This window comes from Eleutherodactylus coqui, chromosome 6 (genome assembly GCF_035609145.1).
Source record: "Eleutherodactylus coqui strain aEleCoq1 chromosome 6, aEleCoq1.hap1, whole genome shotgun sequence".
In the NCBI taxonomy this organism is placed as follows: domain Eukaryota; kingdom Metazoa; phylum Chordata; class Amphibia; order Anura; family Eleutherodactylidae; genus Eleutherodactylus; species Eleutherodactylus coqui.
In genome coordinates, this window is record NC_089842.1 from 113973819 (window position 1) to 113991936 (window position 18118).

General features: G+C 46.1%; 1 protein-coding gene across 1 annotated transcript in view; it reads left to right on the forward strand.

Annotated features, from left to right (window-relative positions):
* Nucleotides 1–259: 259 nt before the first annotated feature.
* Nucleotides 260–18118, forward strand: part of LOC136632479 (nicotinamide N-methyltransferase-like) — a 39223-nt gene continuing 21364 nt past the window's right edge. The window contains exon 1 of the mRNA XM_066607405.1: nt 260–452. Within this exon, the coding sequence (XP_066463502.1) occupies nt 302–452 (151 nt within the window). The 5' untranslated portion in view covers nt 260–301. The remainder of the gene's footprint in view (nt 453–18118) is intronic.

An 18118-nucleotide genomic window follows, 5' to 3' on the forward strand; every position in this document is an offset into this window, starting at 1 on the left:
CTACTAGATGGTTGATCATACACTCATTTTGAAAAACTATTGTAGACTGAAAATTTTCTGTGGATATTTTCCCCATTGATATTTGACAATAAAACAGATTTGTTTGACGTTGATTAATGTTTTATGTTAGGCTATTATAATACGTTACCTTGACTATCACATGAAGATAATAATACTCATCATGTGATAAGTAATTCCTGCTAACAAAAATTGCAGATTGATTTCCTAGTAATCATATAAAGACCTTCAGGTACAGAATCGGTCACTCAGTACTTACTTATCAGACTGTGAAGGTTAGATAATGGATTCCTCTACTCATAAGCTCTATCATGTACATGGCTTTGATTCCAGACACTTTCTGGAGACTTACTTTTCAGATAAACCTGAAATGGTCTTTGGAGAGGAGTCCTTGATATTTCCCATTGAAAATCTTAAAAAAACTTTCACAGCAGGTATGTATTTTTCTACATTTAACTATTCCTATTTAATTTTTCAGTTTCTACATTTAATGTGTTGTACTTTTTTATATTTTTATTATAGAAGAATGTTTATCCCTGCAACACTAACTGTATCATTATCAATAATGCAACACGCAACACTATGCAGCCCATGAGGAGACTGGGTGGGGGGTTTTCTTATCTCTTCTCAGTACTTTAATTGATTTAATTGAAGGATGATGATGAGCGACCGGAGAACGAAAACTGCACGATGTAAGTGCAGTTACACACAACGATTATTGCTCAAAAGACTGCTTTTCAGCAAATTTTGAGCGATAATCGTTGTGTCTCAATGGACCTTAACACAGAACCAAACCTTTTACTTACTTCTAAAAATTCAGTTATGGGACAATTCAAAGCTACTATTATCAGGCAATTGTGGTTTACTTATTTCTACTTCTGTCATTTCGTGACCTCTTCCACCTTTGTTTTTAATGAATTTAATTTCCAGAATTTAGTGCTCAATGCAAGATTTAATCTGTTTAAGAAAATGCACCAGCAATAAGTTTATGCTCACCAATAGCAGAAATAATAATATTTTTCAACTAAAGATGTTTAGCACATTCTTCTCTATGTATTGTTGTCATATTGCTGTGTTTAATGGAAGATTCTATGGAACTAGGAACAATTGTGATACCGGAGCAGATAAAAGTCAACATTGAGATGGTCAAGAAGATACTGTAGGAAAACTAGTGAACAGAGATTATACCTGTGTAGTATCTATTAGCTAGTAAATGGTATAAAAATCAGACCCCCAGGCATCCCAAGATAGAACTGCAGATATGGCTCTTCAGTGAAACTCAAGTAACCAAAATATATCTAAGAATGCTATGAAAAATAGAATTTAGTTTATAAAAAAATGTTTTCTAGATACTAATATGCACTCCTAGGATTTCTGAGCCTGCATTTTGCTGTGTTTTATTAACCCCTTCCCTACAGACATACAGCTACTGTATATGCATCTTATTTGCACATACTCCATGCAGGTAGAATGCATATAGATATCCACAGCATATGCTGTGCATAGAATTGGCTTGGGAGCTGAGCTCTCTCCATACAAGGTAGGTATCCACTGTCTTTGCAGCTGACACTTACCCACAACAGCTGCAATCACAGCTGTTACCCTTTTAAATGCCATTGTCAGTTCTGACAGTGGCATTTATATTTCCTGACCGATGTGGATTTATTTGCCCCAAACAATTCTCCAAGGTCTACCCTGATGCTTTGCCTAATAAAACGTGCATGTGGCACATCTTTATTAGGTAGCCTATTAATACAATGTAATTAGGAGGTGATGGGTAGCGCTCACTTGAAGGGTGTTAAAAGATGAAGTTGGTGAAGGGTTAACGTTGCAGAAGAAGGCAAATGTTCGTGGTTGCTTGGAAAATCTCATGTATATATATAAGAGAGCAGCTAGAGAGAGCTCCGATCATGTAAATGAGGGAGAAGGATGAATGCAAACGTCACGTGATGCCTCCGGTGAATCCGGAAACCTTACTTGCTGCATCCACACTTATCTTGTCAGGTAATTTTAAATTTTATACATATATGAATGATTTTTAACATAATGTATACTTGAAAAAGGCCCCAGACCGAAACGCGTTGTATATCATTGTGAGTATTAAGCTGTGAAACTTTCATCGCTGCCGGTGTCCACTGACTTTGTGATACGCCATCCGGGATTAGGAGGCGCCTGCACATAGGCACCTCCACGAAGTAAGTTATACAACTTATTCCTTTATCTTGCCAAATTTTCTTGCTCGGTCGAGCGCTGAGGATTTTTCTTCTTTTGTTTGAATACAATGTAATTGTCACATTGTGCTTAAGGGATCTGTAGTTCTGTGGGTTTCCAGCAGCACACTTGCACAGGTGTGGGATGATTTTGCTGGCTGCATGTGTATTGCTCCAGTCCGCCAATTGCCACCGGTCTGCTACACATAAATGCCAGCATCACTTGCTAGAGGGAGCTGGACATTTATCTTTCTCATCTTTCCCTCTCAGAACGCTGGTGTTTGAAGTCATGCATATGTTGCTTACTGTTGCTTCATGCATGAGGATTTCAGTGGGATTCCCTGTTGATATAAACAGTGTCCTGTTCAGCTTGTATGCTATTTACCTTCTATGGTGAGCCAGGCACCTCGGTTCCAGCTTGGGGCTGCCCCTATTTAGACAATCGCCCTGCTTACAGGCAGGACTCCCTGTGGTTTGAGTTTTCTCATTAGGGTAGGAACTTACAGGATAACAAGGACCCTTGTCATGGGTTCATGAGCTTAAAGGGGTGGTCTCGCGAAATCAAGTGGGTCTATACACTTCTGTATGGCCATATTAATGCACTTTGTAATATACATCGTGCATTAAATATGAGCCATACAGAAGTTATTCACTTACCTGCTCCGTTGCTAGCGTCCCCGTTGCCATGGTTCCGTCTAACTTCGGTGTCTTCTTGCTTTTTTAGACGCGCTTGCGCAGATGCATCTTCTCCCTTCGGCTGGTCTTGGAAGCATCGGAGTTTTGGCTCCGCCCCCTTTTCGCGTCATCGCGTAGCTCCGCCCCCGTCATGTGCCGATTCCAGCCAATCAGGAGGCTGGAACCGGCATACGTCATGGGGCGGAGCTACGCGATGATGCGTACAAGGGGGCGGAGCCAAAATGCCGATGCTGCCGAGCGGAGCCGAAGGGAGAAGAAGGGAGAAGACGGATCTGCGCAAGCGCGTCTAAAAAGGCAAGAAGACACCGAAGTTAGACGGAACCATGGCAACGGGGACGCTAGCAACGGAGCAGGTAAGTGAATAACTTCTGTATGGCTCATATTTAATGCACGATGTATATTACAAAGTGCATTAATATGGCCATACAGAAGTGTATAGACCCACTTGCTTTCGCGAGACCACCCCTTTAAGTATCTTGGCCCAAAATATGACGCAATACCTTATAGTATTTTTTTGCTATTCCATCTACTTATGCATTTAGTATTCTTGGTAAGTGTTTTAGCATTTGTCATTTGTTGTTGGATGTCTGCTCACAAGTCTCATTTACTGTTCAGTCTGTTTCAGTGTCCGTTTGAATGAATTCTTCTCCTATTTGTGTTTGTCCTGGGCATGGTGTGAATTATGCTCAAGTTAGACATGATGGTAATGCATTACAATGGTATTGCATTATGCAAAATAAGAACTCAAACGATCACAAGTTCAGACTCCTATAGGGACTAAAAATAACTAAAATAAAGGATTTTTATTATTATAAAAAAGAATTAAAAGTAAAAAAAAAACTTTTTCCAGTCATTGCATCAAAATATAATTCAATTTACAAAATGTAAAAACTGGTATTGCTGCATTCATAAGGGTCTAGTTTATTAAAACATCACATAATTAATCCTGCATGGTGAACATTGTAAGATAAAAATGCAATGCAGAATTGTGCTTTCTTTGATCACCTCCAAAAAAAGTTAATACACTACCATAAAAGCTTTAATATACCCCAAAATCATACCAAGAAAAACTAGATCACCATGCAAAAAATAAGCCATCACGCAGCCCTGTTAGATTTTGTTTTAAAGTTATGGGCGTTAATAGATGGCAATAGAAAGCAATAGATTTTTTTTATAAAAATAAGTATTTTTTTGAAGTATTTATTTGATATTGCTGCAATTGTATGACCCACATACTAAATATAACATCTAATTTGTTACTGTGGGCTGAGTGCCATAAAAACAACCCCCTCCAAAATGGTGCAATTACATTATTTCTCATTTCGCCCAACTTAAATTTTTTTTAAAGTTTTCCAATATATTATATGGTATGTTAAATGGTGCTATCTAAAAATACAACTCATCCTGCAAAAAAAGCCCTCATGTAGATATGTCACAGAAAAAAATATATTAAAAAGATGATTTTTTAAAGTGGAAATACCAGAACAGCAGAATGTGACCTGGACATAAAGGGTTAAATACACTCTTATCTTATATATATACTCATGGGTGCATGCTGGTTTTGTCTTTTTTCCCACTTTGATATTTATTCTACACCATGATCAATGAGTTGCAGGGAGACAAGTGGACAGCTGCACCCCTGGTTATTGATGATACATAAAGTGAAATAACACCATGCCATCATCTTAGCATCTCACGTTTTAGTAATTGTTGAAGATATTTGGATGGTTCTGGTCACACAAGCATTTTAAGCCTCCTTTCTCCTTTTCTCTTACTGTAACCAGAAGACTTCAAGGTCACCCAGCAGTCTGCTCTTTCTGAGAAAAATTAATGGCATTGACATACTGTAGGAAAGCTTTGGTGGTCCTGCTCTTACAAAGGGCTATTTACTTGAGACTACCCATTATCATCTACCCTACTATGCAATTTTAAGTCAAGAGCAATCACAAAGATTGTCTATCATTTTGAAGGATCTGTCCTGCACTGCATTGCTAGGTTAATCTGTTGATTTGAAAGGGCACTGTGTAATGCTGAATTTTCCATGTGGTTGTGCTGCATGGAAATTGAACAGTCACTGTCATGGTTCCTCACAGATTACAGCTGATTGCTGTAATCCTGCAGGTCCTGGAAGGGTGATACTTATGATCTTATTGTCAAGGGAATCTTCTAACAAGTAGGGACTGATCGAAGTGTAGAACCACTTTAGTGTGGTTTTAAGAAGTATTAGATAAAAGGAGTTGTCTGGCTGTGATAAGATGGTCCACAAAGTCTTCGTTTAAAAAAGTGCCATTACTGGGAGCTGGGACATTTCAGCTGGGAGATCGGCACATGCCTGCTGCGGCCTCTGATTAGTAGCTGTTCCTAAGCAAAGACCAGAAGGATCTCAGGACTGTAGCAGTGAATCACTAAGCCAGTGAATTCACGTAACAGTTGCCTTGTCAATGCCATATTTGGTTATTTTTTCAATAAGGTTCATATGAAATATTTTGTCAAATGCTTTGCTAATGTCAAAATATATTACATCAGTTTCATTTACCTGATCAAACCAGTCCGTGATTCTGTAATAGAAGACAATTAAATTGGTCTAGCATGACTTGTTTATTACAAACCCATGCTGGCTCTGATTAATTACTATATTCTTACCCAAGCACTTGCATACAAGCTGTTTAATAATTTCTTCAAAGGTATTTCCCACTATAGAAGTTAGGCTCACAGGCCTGTAGTTGCCTTAGTCCACCTTCTTCCCTTTTTTGAAGATAGGCACAACATTTGGCCTTCTTTAATCTTCTGGGACTTCTCCTGTTCTCAAGGAATTTTCAAAGATTGAGGGGAGTGGTTTAGTAATTACTTCTGCTGCTTCCTACAGTATCCGATGATGTAATTCATATGCACCCTGAGAATTGAATTCATTTAAGTTAGCTAAGGATTCCCTCACCATTTTCTGCTTATAGATGGCCTGCATTCTATTATTCCTTCAATAGTACAGGGGAAATCAGTTTATGTTACATTTACTTCCTGAGAAAAAATGAATATGAAATAGGAATTTAAAGGTTCTGCCATCTCAACATAATTTTTAACCAATTCACAATTTTCATCCTGTAAACATTCTATGGCATCTTTGAATTTTCTTTTGCTTTTGATATACCCCAAATAATCCCATTTATTGCTTTTGGCCTTTCTAGCAAGACTCAGTTCATTATCAGCTTTAGCTATTCTGACACTTGCACTACAGTTTTTGCAGACTGCATTATATTCTTTGGATATGACCTGCTCTATCCATTTAATAAACCGATTTTTCTTCCTTTTTAGCATGTATTTAAGTTCTGTGTTTATCCATCCTGGTCTCTTTAAATACTTCCCATTCTTCCTTCTTTTAGGGATAGTTTATTTTTTTAAAACAATCTTGTTTTTATTGAATACAGAGATAATCGTATACAAACAATGGGTGGCTTCTTACATAAATAAAGCCGTTATAGGACATTATTATCAGATCAAAAAATTATGAGCGTTACATATTTGGGTAGGGATAAGGTGCGCAATTCTTGCTTTGAAGGTTGTATAGATATAGGTTGGGTACAATCAGCTGATGGGTGCTATGTGTGCGTGTGGGAGCCACATCCCCACATCGTTAGGGGTCTGTTCAAATGTGTAATCAGCGAGGTATGCGAGTGGGGGAGAGGACAATGGAGGAAACGATTTGGTAAATCGGATCTACTGAGGGCTCCCGCCCGCACCTGTTACAGCGTCCCGGCTTTTTATTTGCGATCATTGGTAAGAAACTTAACAAGAGGGGGGGAAACACAGCCATCGAGAGGAGCACCCAAGTGAGTATGTTGCTGCTAGATACTCTTATACGTCACCCCGTTTAAGGCTACTTGGATAGAGCTGTGTTATCTAGTCTTTTAGGTGTGTGTACCACAGTGACCAGAATTTGAGGAATTCTTCCCTCGAGTTGGTTTCCCATGCGGCTAGTTCCTCAAATCTATAGATTTGTGAAATTTTATCTTTCCACTGTGCTATCGTAGGTGTATGATTTGATTTCCATAGTGGTGCAATGAGTAGTTTTGCTACCGCAATTAGTATGGTGGGGAGACAACTTTTTGAGGGTGTGAACTGTTTCGAGAGTTTCCAAAGTAAAACTTCCTCGGGTGTAAATGTGTATGTGGTGTTACATATTTTATTTATCTGGTTTGTGAGGTTTTGCCAGAAGGGCTTGATTTGTGGACAGTGCCGCCAATGTGTACTAGGTTCCCTCTATCTGAGTCACATCTCCAACATCTGTCGGTTTGTGTAGCATTAAGTTTGGAGAGCAAGACCGGTGTTGTCAATTTGAATGAGTTTTCCTGAATGCGGACGCATTTCGAGAAACCATGTGAGTTTGTCAAGATTTTTTTAGTCTCTTCCCTATCAAAGGTTGTCCCCAATTCTCCTTCCCAAACTCTAAGAAACCATGGCTTGTCGGGCGCGGCGTTCAAAAGTAGGCCTCTGTATAGGTGTGTCATGAGTTTCTTTGGTCTCTCTGGGACAGTGAGGTAAGCTTCGAACCAAAGTGGGTCTCGCAGTTCTCTTTGATATTTCTCCTGAAGCTTTTTGAGTGAGGAATAGATACCTGATATTTCTAGGAAGTTTAGAGAGTGGTTTGGTAAGAGCAGGTCGATATGTGAGGGGTTGTTTATTTTAGTTCCCTTAATGATGTCTTGGATTGTTAGAGAATTTAGTTTAGCCCAGGTGTTGGTTGGTTTAATTAGCTTATTAGCTATAATAGAGGGGACCAGTGATGCGGGGATCATTGGTGCTAGCTTGTGTTGATCTCCCGTTTCTGTTCTGATAGAATGCATTACTTTGATTGTGCCTCTTAGTGTCGGGCTGAGTGTTTGTTTTTTATAAGACATTTTATTGTTGGTCCAAAGGAGGAATTGACCAATTTGATCTATTAGTGTTCTCTCTAGATTTAAAAAGGGTGAGTCTAGTTTGCGATCCACCAAGTCAAACCATCTAGCCATGTGGATCGCTTTGTAATAGGTAGATATGTCTGGTAGGCAAAAACCTCCTTGCGGCTTCTTTTGTGTCAAGTATGAAAATGCTAGTCGTGGTTTCCGCTTATTCCAAATAAATGTCCTGAACAGTTTGTTAAGATTTAAGAAGAATTTGCAGGGGATCTCTATCGGGACTGTTTGTGGAACATAGAGAATATATGGTAGTATTTAGGTTGATACCAGTTTTTTTCTACCCAGCCACGACAGCAGGGGTGTGTTGATATTGTGTAGTTGGTTTTGTATTTTTTGGAGGAGGGGGGGGGGGAGTTTGCCTTATAAAGGAGGCGTGGGTCTGCAGTTATAGTGATGCCTAAGTATTTGATGCTGGAAGTGGGCCATTTAAAGGGGAGTGTTTTTTTGATCTGTTTAATCTTGTTGGTTGGAGCTGAAATGTTTAGAGCTTCTGATTTTTCATAATTAATTTTAAAATTTGAGATTTTACCGAATTGTTCAAAGATGTCTAGGATTGCAGGGAAGGCCCTCTCCGGGTTGGTCATGAGCACCAAAAGGTCATCCTCAAAAGCAGCTGTTGTGTGCGTGAGGTTTCCTATACTTAACCCCTTATTATTGGGGTATTGTCTGATTCGTTGAAGTAGGATTTCCATGACCAACATAAAAAGGGCGGGGAAAAGAGGGCAACCCTGCCTGGTCCCATTGGTGATGGCAAAAGGCCTCGACAGAGTACCGTTTATTTGGAGCCTAGCTGTGGGGGCTGAGTACATGCTAAATATGGCCTCGATGAACTGATCTGGCAGACCAAACTTCTGTAATGCGACTCTCATAAAACTCCAGCTCACTCTGTCGAAGGCCTTTTCGGCATCTGTTCTCAATAGGACCAGCGGGATTTTGTTAAGTTTGGCGTAATGGATAGCATTGATGATGCGAGATGTGTTCATTTTCCCTTCTCAACCTAATACAAACCCCCCTTGGTCAGCATGTATTAGTTTAGGAAGTAGAGGTGAGATACGTTATGCGAACAATTTTGCCCAGATCTTAAGGTCTGTGTTTAATAGGGAAATGGATCTATAATTGCCACATTGTACTGGGTCTTTCCCTTCCTTTGGTATCAGGGTGACAAATGCTTCTAAGGCTTGTTTAGGGAATTGTCCACCTGTAAGAAGTGTATTACATAGGTTTGTGAGGTGTGAGATGAGCGTTTTGGAAAAGGTTTTATAGTATATGATTGGTAGGCCATCCGGCCCTGGGCTTTTTCCATTGGGGATTGATTTGAGAATTTTTTTCGACCTCTGGAGAGGTGATTGGGGATAAACGGGTTGGTTTTATCTTCTTCAGTTCGGCTGGGTAGGGTGAGGGATTCTATAAATGATTGAGATATGCTGTTAAGGTTTTTATGTTCCCCTTTCCGTTCGTCACTAGGGAGGTTGTACAGGTTTTTATAGAATTTTTCAAATTCCATCACAATGTCCGCAGTAGAATCTACAGTTTGGCCTGTTGTTTTTATTTTGTGTATGAAGGTTTTTTCTTTTGTTTCTTGATGAGGTTGGACATTGTCTTGGAACCTTTGTCGCCGTGCATATAGATTTTATATTTAGATTAGAGGAGGGTCTTTGCTGTTTTGATGTTCAGAATGTTTTTGAGTTTGTCTCTGAGATCTTTTAGTTCTTGGAGTTTATCATTGTTTAGTGAGTGCTTATGAATTTGTTCTAAGTTGGATATCTGTGTTAGCAAGGAATCTACATCCCTCTCCCTTTGTTTCTTCACTCTCCTGCCTAGGGCTATTAATTCACCACTAATAAAAGCCTTGTGGGCTTCCCATTCGGTCGGTGTAGGGATGTCTGGGGTATAGTTTAACTCAAAGAATTCTTTTAGCTTGTCTGATAATATTGTGCAGTGGAGTTTGTCGCTTAGTAGTGTGGGGTTCAGTCTCCAGGTCCATTCTCTAATGGGGAGGTTGTTTATGGGGAGTGAGACTGAGACTGTTGCGTGGTCAAAAATTGTGATTTGACCAATGTCTGTGTCTTGAGTGTTTATTATATGTTTTCCAGACACAAGGAGGTAATCTAACCTGTGGTATGTTGTGTGTATGTGGGAGAAGTATGTGTACCCCCTGTCTTCGAGGTGTAATATTCTCCATATGTCGTGCAGGTTCAGTTCAGAGAGGGTAGCTTTAAGTCTGCGTATATGTTTGTTGGGGACTGATGGGGTGGTAGATGTGGTGTCCCTGGAGGTGTCCAGAACTAGATTAAAGTCTCCGCCTACGACTATGAGCCCTTCTGCAAAGTCTGCGAAGTTGGTTAAAGTGCGTATGAGCCACGGGACCCGATTGTGGTTTGGGGCGTATAAGTTAGCAAGGGTCACTTTGTTGTTTGCTATCGTGCCTTTCAGGAAAATGTACTTACCATATGGGTCTATTTTCTGGAGAATAGGTGTAAAGGGGGCATTTTGCCCTATTGCGATGGTCACTCCTCTAGATGCGGATGTGTATGTACTGTGGAACCATTGGTTTTATATGTGTATGGGAAGTTTTGGTATGTGGTTATGTTTTAAGTGGGTCTCTTGGAGGAATACTATTTCGGATTTCAATTTTTTCAGTAGTGTCATTATTTGACTTCTTTTTTCAGGGGTGTTCATCCCTCTTACATTGAAGGATGTATATTTTATGTTAGTCATAATATGTGTGTGTTAAGTTGTGTACAAATGGTATCTATTAGTGTTTCTACTGTCCTCGGGCGCTCCTTCTCGACGATCAAACAACAAGAACTATTAACGTAACCCATCACTTTGTGTGGCGGGTAGTAAGGTCTGCGAAAACCCAGGTGTGGGTGGAGCCACCGAACAGTGGCCGAGCTCTTCACCGCAAGGACTAAGCCAGTTGCATAGAAGGCCAGGCCTAGGTGACAAATCCCACCTGCGTGTTTGGGGGGTGGCTGGACGCACTCCATTGATTCTAGCAGACCACCGAGACGTCGTATTAGAGAAAATAGCGAGTCGTCTTTGAGTGAGATTTTATCTTAAATATTTTGGCTTGTAATGTCAGACAACTCCTATTGTTATTGAAACTAACCGAACTAAGCTGTATGTGAACAGCCTTTTGTAACAGAGTCTAAAAACATTATAACAAGGATTAGCTAAATTCAGGATAAGACCTGTCCCGATGGCCGGGGGTCCCGATTCCCCCACGTCCCGCTTCATGGGGTACTTCTGTGGGTCCGGGGGCCCGGGGTCATTAGGAGGGACCTCCACAAATGAAAAACAGGTATAGCATGTTGACCGTACACAACTCCCCAGCCCTCCCCGCGCGCCAACTGCTGGTAGCTGGTTATGACTCACAAGTCTCTGATGTATTTGGTGGTGGGGGTGTCCCCCATCTCCTCCGTAGGAACTGTAAAGTCCTCTGTCCAGCTGCGGTGGCTTGTTCTTGCCCTGCAAGGTTAGGAAGAGGAAGAGAATGATAGGGAGAGAGGTAAGGAGAGGGAGGGGGGCGGTGGGTGTGGAGAGTCCGAGGCGTAAACCTCTGAGCTGGGGTGTAGATTGTCCTTTTGGAAAATGAATATTGTGGTTAATTATTTATTGGAAGGTTGGGACTTCTTAGTTGACTTGAGTTTTGAGCTGATCTTCCAGTCCTCCGGTTTCGAGAGCAGAGGTATCACATGTTGGCTTTGTACTGGTAGCCAGGAGGGGATGTCGATCGGCGAGATGTCTAATTTTTCCCATGCTTTGTCTAGGTCTTCTGGAGTTCGAATGGTTCTTTGTTGCCCGTCGTTGAAGGTAGCTAAGCCAAATGGGAAGAGCCATTTCACTGGGAATTTTTTCGCTTTCAAGGCATCTGTTAAAGGTTTCAATAAGCGCTAGCGTGCTTGGTGCTAAGTCCTGGAAGAGTAATATTTTGCTGTTTTCAAATAGTGTATCTTGGGTCTCTCGTGCTTTTTGAAAGATATCTGCAGTATCTACGTAGCTTAGTAGTCCGCATATGACATCTCGCGGAGGGGCTGAAGCGATAGGCCTAGGTCGCAAAGCTCTGTGGATTCGTTCAATAGTGATATTATCTGCCCTCTCTTCTCCCAGGAGAGAGCCAAATATTTGTATGGCCGCTGATTTAAGAGCTTCTGGTGCAGTGGACTCTGGAAGACTTCTTATTCTGACGTTTTTTCTCCTGCTCCTGTTCTCCTGGTCCTCCAAGAGAAGGAAGGCTTGGTTGAGATGGTCTTGTTGAGATAGTAGATTGCTCTGTACTGCCTCGCTGTGGTGGATTAAAGGGGTTGTCCGGCCATAAACATTAGATCTCATTACTTCTGTTTGCCCAATACAATGCACTTTGTAATATACATTGTGCATTGTAAATTAGGCAAACAGAAGTTATTCACTTACCTTTTGGGGTGCCCCCCCTGTGTTGCTCCTCGGTTGCCATTGGTTCCGACAAGTCTCTTGTCCTCTTCTTGTCGGGATGACGGGGACGTGCTTCTCCAGCACAGCTCTGAGCATGTGCAGAAGGACTTCAGCCGCTGGGAAGCTCAGTTCTGCCTGCAGGGGAGGCGTGGCTGCTAGCTCTTCATCTCCAAGGTAAGAATGAGTGGAGGGGCGGGCTCTCACGGGGGGGGGGGGGAGAGGGAGAGGAGGGGGGAGGATGGATGGATGTGTGCAAGTGGTGTGTGGGGACCCAGCTGACAAAAGTCGCAGGGGGGGGGGGGGTGCAGTGGTGTGTGTGTGTGTGTGTGTGTGTGCTAGTGGTGTCAGGAGACCCGGCTGTCACAAGTCCGGGGAGGGGGGCGGGGGTGCAGTGATGTGTGTGTGCTAGTGGTGTCAGGAGACCCGACTGTCAGAAGTCCCGGAGGGGGGGGGGGGGGGGGGGGCGGGGGTGCAGTGATGTGTGTGTGTGTGCTAGTGGTGTCAGGAAGTCCGGGGGGGGGGGCGGGGGTGCAGTGATGTGTGTGTGCTAGTGGTGTCAGGAGACCCGGCTGTCAGAAGTCGCAGGGGGGGGGGTGTGCGGTCACATAGACTTGTAGCGGTGGGGTGTGCGGTCACATAGACTTGTCGCGGTGGAGTGTGCGGTCACATAGACTTGTAGCGGTGGAGTGTGTGGTCACATAGACTTGTCGCGGTGGGGTGTGCGGTCACATAGACTTGTAGCGGTGAGGTGTCCGGTCACATAGACTTATCGCGGTGGGGTGTGTGGTCACATAGACTTGTCACGGTGGAGTGTGCGGTCACATAAACTTGTAGCGGTGGGGTGTGCGGTCACATAGACTTGTAGCGGAGGGGTGTGCGGTCACATAGACTTGTAGTGGTGGGGTGTGCGGTCACATAGACTTGTCGCGGTGGAGTGTGCGGTCACATAGACTTGTCGCGGTGGAGTGTGCGGTCACATAGACTTGTAGCGGTGGGATGTGCAGTCACATAGACTTGTAGCGGTGGGGTGTGCGGTCACATAGACTTGTCGCGGTGGGGTGTGCGGTAACATAGACTTGTCACGGTGGAGTTTCCGGTCACATAGACTTGTAGCGGTGGGGTGTGCGGTCACATAGACTTGTAGCGGTGGGGTGTGCGGTCACATAGACTTGTAGCGGTGGGGTGTGCGGTCACATAGACTTGTTGCGGTGAGGTGTGCGGTCACATAGACTTGTAGTGGTGGGGTGTGCGGTCACATAGACTTGTAGCGGTGGGGTGTGCGGTCACATAGACTTGTAGCGGTGGGGTGTGCGGTCACATAGACTTGTCGCGGTGGAGTGTGCGGTCACATAGACTTGTAGTGGTGGGGTGTGCAGTCACATAGACTTGTAGCGGTGCGGTGTGCGGTCACATAGACTTGTAGCGGTGGGGTGTGCGGTAACATAGACTTGTCACGGTGGAGTTTCCGGTCACATAGACTTGTAGCGGTGGGGTGTGCGGTCACATAGACTTGTAGCGGTGGGGTGTGCGGTCACATAGACTTGTAGCGGTGGGGTGTGCGGTCACATAGACTTGTTGCGGTGGGGTGTGCGGTCACATAGACTTGTAGTGGTGGGGTGTGCGGTCACATAGACTTGTAGCGGTGGGGTGTGCGGTCACATAGACTTGTAGCGGTGGGGTGTGCGGTCACATAGACTTGTCGCGGTGGAGTGTCCGGTCACATAGACTTGTAGCGGTGGGGTGTGCGGTCACATAGACTTGTAGTGGTGGGGTGTGCGGTCACATAGACTTGTAGCGGTGGGGTGTGCGGTCACATAGACTTGTCACGGTGGAGTGTGCGGTCACATAAACTTGTATGGTGGGGTGTGCGGTCACATAGACTTGTAGCGGTGGGGTGTGCGGTCACATAGACTTGTAGCGGAGGGGTGTGCGGTCACATAGACTTGTCGCGGTGGAGTGTGCGGTCACACAGACTTGTAGTGGTGGAGTGTGCGGTAACATAAACTTGTACGGTGGGGTGTGCGGTCACATAGACTTGTAGTGGTGGGGTGTGCGGTCACATAGACTTGTCGCGGTGGAGTGTGCGGTCACATAGACTTGTAGTGGTGGGGTGTGCGGTCACATAGACTTGTAGCGGTGGGGTGTGCGGTCACATAGACTTGTCGCGGTGGGGTGTGCGGTCACATAGACTTGTAGCGGTGGGTTGTGCGGTCACATAAACTTGTAGCGGTGGGGTGTGCGGTCACATAGACTTGTCGCGGTGGAGTGTCCGCTCACATAGACTTGTAGCGGTGGGGTGTGCGGTCACATAGACTTGTAGTGGTGGGGTGTGCGGTCACATAGACTTGTAGCGGTGGGGTGTGCGGTCACATAAACTTGTAGTGGTGGGGTGTGCGGTCACATAGACTTGTAGCGGTGGGGTGTGCGGTCACATAGACTTGTCGCGGTGGGGTGTGCGGTCACATAGACTTGTTGCGGTGGGGTGTGCGGTCACATAGACTTGTAGTGGTGGGGTGTGCGGTCACATAGACTTGTAGCGGTGGGGTGTGCGGTCACATAGACTTGTAGCGGTGGGGTGTGCGGTCACATAGACTTGTCGCGGTGGAGTGTCCGGTCACATAGACTTGTAGCGGTGGGGTGTGCGGTCACATAGACTTGTAGTGGTGGGGTGTGCGGTCACATAGACTTGTAGCGGTGGGGTGTGCGGTCACATAGACTTGTCACGGTGGAGTGTGCGGTCACATAAACTTGTACGGTGGGGTGTGCGGTCACATAGACTTGTAGCGGTGGGGTGCGCGGTCACATAGACTTGTAGCGGAGGGGTGTGCGGTCACATAGACTTGTCGCGGTGGAGTGTGCGGTCACATAGACTTGTAGTGGTGGAGTGTGCGGTAACATAAACTTGTACGGTGGGGTGTGCGGTCACATAGACTTGTAGTGGTGGGGTGTGCGGTCACATAGACTTGTCGCGGTGGAGTGTGCGGTCACATAGACTTGTCGCGGTGGAGTGTGCGGTCACATAGACTTGTAGTGGTGGGGTGTGCGGTCACATAGACTTGTAGCGGTGGGGTGTGCGGTCACATAGACTTGTCGCGGTGGGGTGTGCGGTCACATAGACTTGTAGCGGTGGGGTGTGCGGTCACATAGACTTGTAGCGGTGGGGTGTGCGGTCACATAGACTTGTCGCGGTGGAGTGTCCGCTCACATAGACTTGTAGCGGTGGGGTGTGCGGTCACATAGACTTGTAGTGGTGGGGTGTGCGGTCACATAGACTTGTAGCGGTGGGGTGTGCGGTCACATAGACTTGTAGTGGTGGGGTGTGCGGTCACATAGACTTGTCGCGGTGGAGTGTGCGGTCACATAGATTTGTCGCGGTGGAGTGTGCGGTCACATAGACTTGTAGTGGTGGGGTGTGCGGTCACATAGACTTGTAGCGGTGGGGTGTGCGGTCACATAGACTTGTCGCGGTGGGGTGTGCGGTCACATAGACTTGTAGCGGTGGGGTGTGCGGTCACATAGACTTGTAGCGGTGGGGTGTGCGGTCACATAGACTTGTCGCGGTGGAGTGTCCGCTCACATAGACTTGTAGCGGTGGGGTGTGCGGTCACATAGACTTGTAGTGGTGGGGTGTGCGGTCACATAGACTTGTAGTGGTGGGGTGTGCGGTCACATAGACTTGTAGCGGTGGGGTGTGCGGTCACATAGACTTGTCACGGTGGAGTGTGCGGTCACATAGACTTGTCACGGTGGAGTGTGCGGTCACATAAACTTGTACGGTGGGGTGTGCGGTCACATAGACTTGTAGCGGTGGGGTGTGCGGTCACATAGACTTGTAGCGGTGGGGTGTGCGGTCACATAAACTTGTAGTGGTGGGGTGTGCGGTCACATAGACTTGTAGCGGTGGGGTGTGCGGTCACATAGACTTGTCGCGGTGGAGTGTGCGGTCACATAGACTTGTAGCGGTGGGGTGTGCGGTCACATAGACTTGTAGCGGTGGGGTGTGCGGTCACATACACTTGTCGTGGTGGAGTGTCCGGTCACATAGACTTGTAGCGGTGGTGTGTGCGGTCACATAGACTTGTAGCGGTGGGGTGTGCGGTCACATAGACTTGTAGCGGTGGGGTGTGCGGTCACATAGACTTGTCACGGTGGAGTGTGCGGTCACATAGACTTGTCACGGTGGAGTGTGCGGTCACATAAACTTGTACGGTGGGGTGTGCGGTCACATAGACTTGTAGCGGTGGGGTGTGCGGTCACATAGACTTGTAGCGGAGGGGTGTGTGGTCACATAGACTTGTCGCGGTGGAGTGTGCGGTCACATAGACTTGTCACGGTGGAGTGTGCGGTCACATAGACTTGTAGCGGTGGGGTGTGTGGTCACATAGACTTGTAGCGGTGGGGTGTGCGGTCACATAGACTTGTCGCGGTGGGGTGTGCGGTCACATAGACTTGTCGCGGTGGGGTGTGCGGTCACATAGACTTGTCGCGGTGGAGTGTGCGGTCACAGAGACTTGTCGCTGTGGGGTGTGCGGTCACATAGACTTGTCGCTGTGGGGTGTCCCGTCACATAGATTTGTAGCTGTGGGGGGGGGGGGGGTGTGTGGTTTGTCACAGTAATTTGTCACGTGGGGTTGGAGGGGGCTGTAACAGTAATTTGCCGCGCTGGGGGGGGGGGGGGTAGCGTGGGGCTGTCACAGCAATTTTTCACACAGTATAATCCTGCCTGTGCAGGGAGGGGAGGAGGTGAGCTGTGTCTGTTGTGAATGGTGGATCCTGTGTTATCTATATATAGGTATCACTGTACTTGTAGGGGGGAGGGGCAGGTGGTACTTGTGTGTGGGCACTGTAAAGGGGGACTCTGTGGGGGAGGTCACAGGGGGGGCACTGTATAGGGACGCTGTGGATGGGGGGACTGTGGGGGGCATGTGGAGGGGGGCTACTTTGGAGTGCACTGGGGGGGACTCTGGGGGGTGGCATGTGTAGGGGGGTACTGTGGAGGGCACTGTGTGGGGGAATACTGGGGGGGCACTGTTGAGGGGGGACTGTGGAGAATGCTGTGGTTGGGGGGAATAAGGGGGGCTACTTTGGAGGGCACTGTAGGGGTGACACTGGGGGGCACTGTGGGGGGGCATGTGTAGGGGGTACTGTAGAGGGCACTGTTTGTGGCACTGTGGGGGATCATTATGGGGGCACTGTGGGAGAGTGCACAGTGGGGGGGGGTCATTGTGAGGGGGGCGGGTCGCTGTGGGAGGGGCACTATGGGGGCATGTGTGTGTGGGGAAATGTTTTGTTTTACTTTACTTTAGCAGGGTGGGGGGGGGGGGCAGTAGGTAGCCTTGCAGTGGGGGGCTGCAGGAGAGTTCTCTCTCGGCTCTCCCCAGCCCCTCTCCATTATACACACTATACACTGTGCTGCTGTTTACACTCATGCCAGGATTTTATCCTGAACCATGAGTGTATAACGCAGTCTCCCCTGGCCACACCCCCTCTGAGTATAGTATGCAGCAGGGGGCGGGGCCTGGGCGGGGAGAGACTGTAGAGCAGAGCATTGTGGGAAGGCAGCACAGAGGCGCCATCTTTGAAAGCTGCAGTGAAGATCAGATTCTAAGGTATGAAACTGGCATTCCAGCTGATCTGCCTGCCGGTTTGAGCCCCTGTATGCTACTATCCTTACTGAAAGGGAAGCAGCAGCATTATAAAAATTTTTTACCCTGTGTGGCCGGACAACCCCTTTAATTCTAGTTGGGTGTTCTCCAAGTGATCTACCCTGCGGCCTATATGTTTGACATCTGTTTTGATGTCGGCAAGTTC